The 9,316-nt window shown below is 34.4% G+C and overlaps 2 protein-coding genes across 2 annotated transcripts; one reads left to right on the top strand and one right to left on the bottom strand.

Moving 5' to 3' along the window:
• The first annotated feature begins 3,608 nt into the window (after positions 1 to 3,608).
• Positions 3,609 to 6,365, top strand: LOC145163004 (uncharacterized). Its single transcript, XM_079081942.1, has 5 exons — positions 3,609 to 3,841; positions 5,042 to 5,140; positions 5,225 to 5,333; positions 5,406 to 5,477; positions 6,121 to 6,365. The coding sequence occupies exons 1-5, from the start codon at positions 3,657 to 3,659 to the stop codon at positions 6,241 to 6,243; spliced, it is 588 nt and encodes a 195-aa protein (XP_078938068.1). The 5' UTR covers positions 3,609 to 3,656; the 3' UTR covers positions 6,244 to 6,365.
• Positions 6,366 to 6,801: 436 nt separating this feature from the next.
• On the bottom strand, positions 6,802 to 8,511 carry LOC145167269 (GEM-like protein 5). Its single transcript, XM_079086416.1, has 3 exons — positions 8,023 to 8,511; positions 7,662 to 7,936; positions 6,802 to 7,115 (listed from the first exon to the last, which is right to left on the bottom strand). The coding sequence occupies exons 1-3, from the start codon at positions 8,279 to 8,281 to the stop codon at positions 6,915 to 6,917; spliced, it is 735 nt and encodes a 244-aa protein (XP_078942542.1). The 5' UTR covers positions 8,282 to 8,511; the 3' UTR covers positions 6,802 to 6,914.
• Between the last annotated feature and the right edge of the window lie 805 nt (positions 8,512 to 9,316).

Below are 9,316 nucleotides of genomic sequence, written 5' to 3' on the forward strand. Positions count from 1 at the left end.
TGCTTAACTCCAACTTTATTGGTCCGACTTCAAAAATCGATTTTGGACATGATACAAGAGAATTTAGCAAAAAGGCCCTTACACATAAGTTGTAGGAAATTTTGTCTATTTTTCCAGAACATATTTAAACTTGTTAATTGGAGTTACGAGTCAAAAGATATGACCCAAACACTGCAAGTGGGTCCATTAACCAATTTATAATTTAGCAAGCATTTTTCTGTTTTGCTCCAACTCATTAATTTAGCTCTATTTTAGGCTATTTTCATTCATTTTCATCGATATGAATTTTTTAGTTACAAAATATAAATATAAGGTAATTAAACATCGTCATATTTTAATTATTTAAATACCCATCAAATGTCTATAAAAGCATGTATAATTTAGCACAAAATTCTCCATTAAACAAATAATTTATTGTACTTTATTTAAACGAGCTTTAAATAATATTAGTTGGTTTGCTTGCTTGGATATTGGAACTTAAAGTTTTTTCGTTATTTGGTTACTGTCACACCCCGAAACCGTGATGGCGGAATCGTTCCGGGGTGGAGGACGTCATACGTAGTATCACAACAATTGTATCATAGCAAGCATAGTAAACACAACCAGACATTGAATACATATGTGAAAAAGGTTTACATTGTTTAATACATAGTTTTATTCATATCAAAAGTAAAATAGACAGTTGCGACTCTAACGCTTCGTCTTCTCCGAACTCCTGGAAGTACCTGTTTACTAATTCCCTGAGAATACAAGCAGTTTTGAAAGAATATCAGCATAAAGCTGGTGAGTTCATAAGCATTTAGTTTTAGTGAGAAAATGTTCTTTGAATCCATTTGAAAAGTGTTCTTCAAGAAAATCCTGTATTTTCTTATGAAAAGCGGTCTTGAAAGAGTGTCTATTAGTAGAAAATAAACCATCAGTTTTAGAAAACATGTTATCCGTCCTAGAGGTAGAGATGTCAGTTTAGAAGTCCTTGATTACTATCAGCATATATAAAAGTAGTTTTATTACTTAAAATAAAACAAATGAAGAATAGAGTCCGTAAACAAAGTTAGTTTATACTTATTTGCGAGTCGTATAACCATACTTGATATGACCGAGAGACCTTTATAACGTTCTTCAGGCGTAAAGCTAAATGAAATTTGTTCACCACAGGCATGTCTGCCTAACTGTAGCTAGCAGTTCTGGTGTGGGATTGTCAGTCCCGAATAGATCTATTCACAAATCCCACGCTCTCCCTCCAGGAGACTCTGGTTATACTAAAAGGATTTATCACTATACACCTAAGTGCACAGTATTGAAGTAGAGCCTCACAATTCTGTATAATCTAGTTTACTAGCGAGAAACAGTATAAAACAATAATTATCCTTGAATAATAGTACTTTATACTCCTGAGAAAATATATAACATAAACTAAATCTGCCATAGTTTATATATATTCATTTATGAAATCTGATTAAGTAGAGACTGCCTAGAGGGTTATCCCAAACTATACCCATTATAGTTTATTAGAGTTGATATGGAAAATGCTTTGTAAAAACCTTTCTGAAAGCTATGAAGTTGGATTTCCAAAATAGAAGTTTCCCTTATGCTCAACATATTACAAAAAGAGATAAAATATCCGAATATGTTATTAAACGTGGAAATCGTTGGACTGCATTAATAAGTTTAAAACTTAACAAAATACTTAGAGTTTGGCTTGTATTCCCCCCCTGAAAACATTAAAAACGTGGAAATTGTAGGGGTATGAACTCACCTCGGGTGATTTGAATGAAGGATCGACACGAAATGGTGGATGTTCAAGTGAAGCCTTGAACACGCTTTGATCCTAATTAACATGTAATGACACATAACGGAATCAAATGAAGGTATTTCACACTAGATGTGACGAAGAACCACTCTAAGAACTTGGGACTACCCACACTAAGTGTTAGAACCTTAAAGGATTGCATGAGGGGAGTGTATGGCCACCTTTAAGGTGTGTGCGGCCATGGGTGTGCGGCCCAAGGGGTGTGCAGCCGTACACTCATGATGGAAGGTGTTCTTGGGGTGTTTCAAGGTCCATACTTGCAATCCATGAAGTGTCCTAGGTCCATACTCAATTGTAGTGCAAGTTAGGGGTCCTAGAAGTGTGTTTGGGGCCCTAGAATGAGTGTGTGGTCGCACACTTGGGTGTGCTGCCGCACACTTGGAATGTGCTGTCGAACAAGTGTGTGTGCGGCCGTACTCCTTCAAGGGATGAAGAACATGATGAAACTTGATGAATCAAGGCTTAGATGAAGTGGTTCTTCAAGTACAACAAGCTAAGGGATGGATTACTCACGTTTTTGAAGCCTTGGGAGGGTTTGCCGTTGAAGAGTCTTGAGAGAAAAGGTGTTGTGTGCTGCCAGGATGTTAAAGGAATGAAAGGAAAGGGGGTCTACCCTTTATATAGGGTGGGTGTGCTGCCTAGAAGGGAGTGTGCGGCCAAGAGGTGAGTGTGCGGCCGCACACCCATGTGTACGGCTGCACACCCATGTGTACGGCCGTACACTCCCCCTAAGGGTGTGTATGTCCTGATTTTGTCACTCTATAGCTTGCTGACTCGTTCCTAAACTCAACGTTGGTCATACTCGAGCTTAAAATCACTTAAATGAACCCTCAAACAGTGCCAGAAGTCAACAAAACATGTTTAACTTTGATTGAATTGACTAAGTGTGCGAGATAAAAGTTCCGGGTTGTCACAGTTACCTATAGGGAAATATTTGTTTTGATATTTAGTTTCTACATCAAAATATTAAAACACCATATGAATATATTTTGGTTAATATTCATTTAGATCTTAGTTTAAAAATAAATTAAAATTAAATTTTCGGCAACATTCTTGATTATTCATTTACTAGGTGTGAGACCCGTGTATTACACGGGTTTATTAAAAATAAAAATTTAATATTAATATATAAACATGAAATATTTTATAAAGTAATAATTTACATAACAGAATGTAATCTTTTGGAACATTTGCAAAAAAAATTAAATCGTTTGGAGGATTTATGAGAATTTATTATCAAATCAATAGGATGATTTTATTTTCTTATAAAACCCATTGCAATTTTATGGAATTTTATTTTAAGAAAATGAAAATCCCTAAAAAATGACAAGTGGAAAATAAAAATTCTAAAACTCTCACAAAATGACAAGAGTCAAAATGAAGGAGAAGATGACATGTGGCAAAAAAAACATTCATTTATTAGAGAAGATCAATCAATAGGATGATTTTATTTCCTTATAAAACTCATTGCAATTTTATTTTAAGAAAATGGAAATCCTTAAAAAATGACAAGTGGAAAATAAAAATTCTAAAACTCTCACAAAATGACAAGTGTTAAAATGAAGGAGAAGATGACATGTGGCAAAAAAAAGTTTTTCATTTATTAGAGAAGATTATTATTATTATTATTAGAGAAGATATGCCTTCAAGACGGGACTGTCATAACCATGTCCATAAGAACCATTACCATAAGTATAAGCACTCCATTTTTTATCCAGATCTGGGCCCAAATCCAATATCCGGGTCGGATACCCATCCTATTCAAGCCCCACCTAAACCCACTTTCTCTAAAGTACAAAAACCCTGCCTAATTTGGAATCCATGCTAGTACGATCAAATCACAGAAATGGCCAAGTTCACCACCATGGTTTCTCTCCTCTCCATTGCAGTAGTCCTCTTGATCGCATCGACGGTAAATGCCGGATCTGACGCTCCGTTCATCGTAGCTCACAAGAAAGCCACACTCAATAGGCTCAATTCCGCCGTCGAAAAACTCTCCGTTTCCATAAACATCTATAACCAAGGATCTGCGTACGCAATCACTTCCTTTTATATTATGTCGTTTACATCTACCTCTGATTCTTTGCTCTATAGTTCCGATTCATGATTTGCATCTGCATGCATGTCCTTCAAGTATCTCGATTAATTTTACTTACGTTTGGTTACTTTGTTGTATATTTATGTGAATTGATCGTTACAATTGTCTCATCAGCTCCGTAACATGTAATTGCTCATGGATTCAGTGCTTAATAATTAATATTACTTAGAGCGTATTTCATTTTCAGACGTCGGTAGAGATTTGTACCTTTTGGATTTCTGTTAAGATTTAATTGTGGTTAACTTTGCAACCTTTGTGTTCTTATTGTTCATTTGACTTGTTCACAAAAGATTGTTAATTCGATGTTATTACTTTATAGAGTTCACTACTTCCACTTAAATAAATGAAATATTTTCCCTTGATGTCCATTCACTGTTTCCTAGTTTATCTGTGTCATGAGGTGTGATATTAGCTTGACGCCTTCTATCAGTATCACTAACAGCTGACAGCATATTATTAGTTTTTTGAAAATATAGAACATGAGATTTAGTACTGATGAGCATTTCAATTAAAACTGATTTTTCCATCCAACTTTTAAACCGATTCTTCCCCATTTCCATTTCTTGTTAATAGTGTTTATGGTCTGGATCTGTTCTACAACCAATTGACAAGAAGCCCTTTTTCTCAAATTAGTTACAGTAGATTAAGCGTTTAAGTATCTTTTTTATGTCGAATAAAAAAAAATCTTCACTTTGTAAAGGATATAGTTCTATACATTTATTCCTTCCTGTAACAGCTTTTGAAGAGCTGCAGACTTTCACCTTTATAAATCTTGTCTAAGTTACCTTTTTTGGATTCTATATCTTCATCTACAGTTATATAGTTGACATAATCGTTAAAATCTGGAAGCCTGGAGAGTTGTTTGGAAGAAATACTCAACTATCTCAGATGCTTCATGTTGGATTTCAGAATGAGGACCTAGAAAAATGTAGACTAACCATTGACTTTTCTGAAAGTCTAGTGTAAAGTAGTTATAAATTCTCACCTCCTTACTGTAACAGCAAACACGCAGTGACTAATTACTCTAATTAAGAACTATGGTTTCTATTGTTTGTTTATGTTAATTTTAACAAATCTATCAAAATTATTGTTACATAATCTCATACTTTAGTTTTGACATCTTTTGCATTCAGGGCTGCATATGATGTTAGCCTCTCCGATGATGGCTGGTCTCCTGAGATATTCAGCATTGTCTCAGGGAACACTTCAACCTCTTGGGAAAAACTTGATGTGTATGTATCATATTCTAATAATTTGATTTGATAATTTCCTTTTCTTGAACTAATCATCTCATATAATACATGTTATATTGTCAGTGGTGCTCTTCTATCACACTCATTTGAGTTAGAATCCAGAACAAAATCTGTCTTTTACAGCACACCTGCTGTTATTACATTCCGTGTCCCCACAAAGGCTGCACTACAGGTTAGATTCATGGAAATATGAAGTTATTTTATTATTATAATTTATAGTCTTACAATTTTTTTACTGTTGCAGGAGGCATATTCAACCCCACTTCTGCCTCTTGAAATCCTATCAGATAAGCCACGCAAAACTACACTTGGTCTTGTAAGTTGTTTACCATAAAAAGAACTTGATAAATAAACTTTTGGCTAAATACATGAAATAGCATTGTACTTTTATTTATTTGTGTATTATAGCATCCCACTTTCGTTTCTTTCAATTTTTTTTCTTATTAAGGCATTTTACTTTAACAAATACAGCAGTTTACCTTTAGTTTTTTTTCTTATTACTTCATTGTACTTTGAAAAATCTAGCTACTTATGTATATGGCTGAATATTTTTATAATTGGGTAGATTTTTCAAAGTAAAATGCTGGAGTAAGAAGAAATGAAAGTAGGATGTTATAACTTGTAATAAACAAAAAAACAAAAGTATTTTGCTATTTTTTGCATTTAATCCTTGTAGATATGTTTTTTGTTTCTCACTGATAACACATTGTTGTTCTTGTGCATGGATTCTTGCTTGATGGCTGCTACTCTTTCAGGTTAAGGTACGAGCTTTTTTTTTTTTTTTTTTTTCATCAATGCATTTCTTTACCTTATCATTTTCTATATGTAGCTTTAAAAACTGTATGGCATCCCTTTTTTGTTATGAGGTTTTAAAGCATAGTTTCCTTGTAAGAAATATATTGAAAGGATTAGACAAGTTAAAACTGAAGCCTTTTGTGTCTTTTTTGGTAAATGTGCAGAGGCTGATGATGAAATATGGAAACTTAGTATCCGTAATCTCCCTTGTGGTTTTATTCGTGTACCTGATGGTAACCCCACCTAATAAGTCCAATGCAGCAAAGGGAAGTAAGAAGAGGCGTTGATTTTTATTATTCTCTGTCATGTCATGTGACAGACCCACGCCCCAAAAAAAAATTGTTTGTGTTTTGATGGAATTTGTTTTGTAAAATCTTCTTAAAAAGATGATTGTGGAAGAAGATTTGAGATCCTTAATCACCCTTAGCTTCGTCTATAAGGTAGTTTTTTCAAGGGTTAAATGCAAGAAATAGCTTTTGAAAAAACTACCCAATAATTCTGCAACGTAATCCAAATAAAAAGCAACTTATATTTGATTTTGCTATGTAGAATAAAAGTAAAATTCTTTAAGTGGATGTATTTTTTTAAAGAACAATGTATTGATAGTACGTTGCTATTTCTTGTAACCAAAATCAAGGTATAAATGGATAAAGTCCTAATAAGAAAATAAAGAAGTTAAAAAGTAGAATGTCTGAATAAGAAAAACAAAAATGAAAGTGTAATGCTATATTAGGAAGAAAGAAAAGTAAGATGCTATTTCTTGCATTTACTCCTTTTTCTCATAGTTTATCAATAAAAAATTGTATGCAGACCATTAATGGCATTATTAGTAAAACTAATGCATATAAACAAAACAAAAGTAACAGATATCAACATAGCCATGGGTAATTAATGTGTTTATCTATCAAACAATATAGTAAATAAACACCATACAAACACATTACAAACGCCCAAGTGTTTATTGATGAATTGGGACTGATTTAACACAAGTGGAGACACCGGCTAGAAGATGTTTTGATGCTTTGTCATGATTCACAAAACCCATAAACCAGAAATCTTGACAATCGATTGTAGAGAGCTGAATGTACTTGTCTATTTGTTTCTTGCCTGGGATTGTGATTGGGTTTACTGTGGCTATCTTCTCCAATGGGATTATTACCTGTTTCAGTTTATATTAAATAATCAGAATCAGATAACCAACAGCTAGAGAAGAGAAGAGAAATAACAACTTCACCTTTTTCCTTTTTCCTTTTTTCTACTTTTATATTACTTAACAAATAAACCAAAGCAAGATACTAATAAGAAAAAATACATTTGAAAAATGTATAGTTATTTCTTGTATTTATCTAACTAATAAAAAGCAAAATATATAAAAGACGGGTAACCACTGTATATCAGTTTCGTCGCTTAAATTTGACAATATTTTCTATTTCGACCATTTTGATATGCTTAAACCTTCTATAGCAGAAAATTTTGTCAAAAATTTAATGGTTTTAGTGGAAGATTTAGTGTCAAAAATCTCATTAAAACCACTAAACTTTTACATTAATTTTAACCTTTTGAGCCATGTCAAAACAGTCAACTTAAAAAGATTGTAAAAGTATGATGGCTTTTTGATTGACAAAATGATTAAATCATGAAAAAAGTACTGGCTTTATGTAATAAATTATGAAGTTTGGCATGTGGATATGGGAGATGGGAGTACCTTGTAGTGGATCCAAGCCTCCATGCCGTTGGGTTGAATGGAAGACAAGGGGCGATCGCTACAGAAGGCAACATGAATGTTAGAGAGATAAAGAGTTCCGGCGACAGGTCCGGTGGACGTCGACAAGTGACAAGCAAAAGTCCGGCTGAGTTTCTCGTGTGGGTAAGTCGTGAAGTTCTGTTTGTAAAGGGATTCAAATCCACCTTCAGTTAACGCTTTCGCTGTCAAACTCATTTTCCCCCACGCAGATCCGGTTACAGATTGCCCCGTTTTCACTGAATCAATCACAGAAAACCATAAATAAGGCGCGCGCACACACACACACATGCAAATTAAATGGAGGGAAGAGAAAGAGACTTACAATTGCTCCAGATGTTGGTAGCGGCGACCTCCGCCTTGTTGCCCCACATATTAAGTTTCTTCTTGACGTTATCCATATTGTTGGGCGGAGGTTGAGGCGGAGGGGCGCCGTATTGGGCGTAGGGATTGGGAGGAGCGTGGGGGTTGTTTTGGTTGGAGGAAGGGGGTACCGGTGTTCCCATGACGTGAGTCTCCCAATAATTGGCTGCCGGATCGGAGGAGGACGATGAAGACGATGGCGGTGGTTGTTGTGGGTACATAACGACGGATCAAATGGAAGAACAAATGCTGATGAAGATTCGTAAACACGATATGATTGATTAATAGGAAAGGTATCAAATGAAGAGCATTTTGCTTAAACAAATGTTTTAGTCTTAATGGCAAATGGGGACGATGGCTGAAGATGCGAAATCGAGAGTTGGGAATTGGTACGGATGGGTTGCTTCAGCGTGTTTTCTCCGCTGACAAATTCGACTCGCAACTTGGCTTTGGCTTTCTCAAATAAATTAATTAACTTGTTTCCGTATGTCACACACGTTAAATTGGTCAACGCCAATTATTTTCTATTTTTCCAAATAATATCGAAACAAAAGTAAAATTACTCATCAAATGTCAAATTATGCATCATAAATCTCTTTAATATTTAGAATAACGCCAAAAATGGTCCCTATACTTGCACCTTTTTTTTTTTGTGATGATCTGCACACTTAGTCTCTAACTTCTTTTTTTGACTCGGAAGGTCGCTCAAACGTTATTTTTGTGATGATCTGCACACTTAGTCTCTAACTACTTTTATATTACTTAACAAATAAACCATATGGACCATTTGGGATGATCTGCACACTTAGTCTCTAACTTCTTTTTTTGACTCGGAAGGTCGCTCAAACGTTATTTTGTAGCGTCTTTGGTCCCTATAAAAGACTATTTTTCCCTTACAAATATTTTTTAGTTTTTATTATTATTTAAATTATTAATTAATTAATTAATTAATTTTATTGTGATCATTATTCTCATCCCACCCCGTCAACACCCCCTTCAAAGATCAACACCCCTTTCAAAAATCAGGTAACAAATTTAATTTCGACATTCACAACCGGTTCATCTCTGGCAACCACAACTAATACAAACCCCAAAATCATATCGGTTGAAACTCAAAGTCAAACAAGTAAAAACATGAACTAAAATCAAATTTTGAAGAAAAAAAAACTCTTTTATTTCTTTTCCTTCGTGCCTCTGACGATGGGAGTTTGGTAGAAGACTAACAAAGCACAATCATCAAACCATACTTCACAAGA

This window comes from Lactuca virosa, chromosome 3, assembly GCF_052849685.1.
Source record: "Lactuca virosa cultivar CGN04683 chromosome 3, Lactuca_virosa_CGN04683_v6, whole genome shotgun sequence".
NCBI lineage: Eukaryota > Viridiplantae > Streptophyta > Magnoliopsida > Asterales > Asteraceae > Lactuca > Lactuca virosa.

Excerpts from the sequence above, each read along its gene's own strand:
- LOC145163004 (XM_079081942.1), top strand. The coding sequence starts at position 3,657 with ATGGCCAAGTTCACCACCATGGTTTCTCTCCTCTCCATTGCAGTAGTC. Across the intron at positions 3,842-5,041 it reads ATCTATAACCAAGGATCTGC|GGCTGCATATGATGTTAGCC; the intron begins GTACGCAATCAC and ends TTTTGCATTCAG. Across the intron at positions 5,478-6,120 it reads GCAAAACTACACTTGGTCTT|AGGCTGATGATGAAATATGG; the intron begins GTAAGTTGTTTA and ends GTAAATGTGCAG.
- LOC145167269 (XM_079086416.1), bottom strand. The coding sequence starts at position 8,281 with ATGTACCCACAACAACCACCGCCATCGTCTTCATCGTCCTCCTCCGAT. Across the intron at positions 7,937-8,022 it reads TACCAACATCTGGAGCAATT|TGAAAACGGGGCAATCTGTA; the intron begins GTAAGTCTCTTT and ends TGATTGATTCAG. Across the intron at positions 7,116-7,661 it reads AGGCTTGGATCCACTACAAG|GTAATAATCCCATTGGAGAA; the intron begins GTACTCCCATCT and ends AAACTGAAACAG.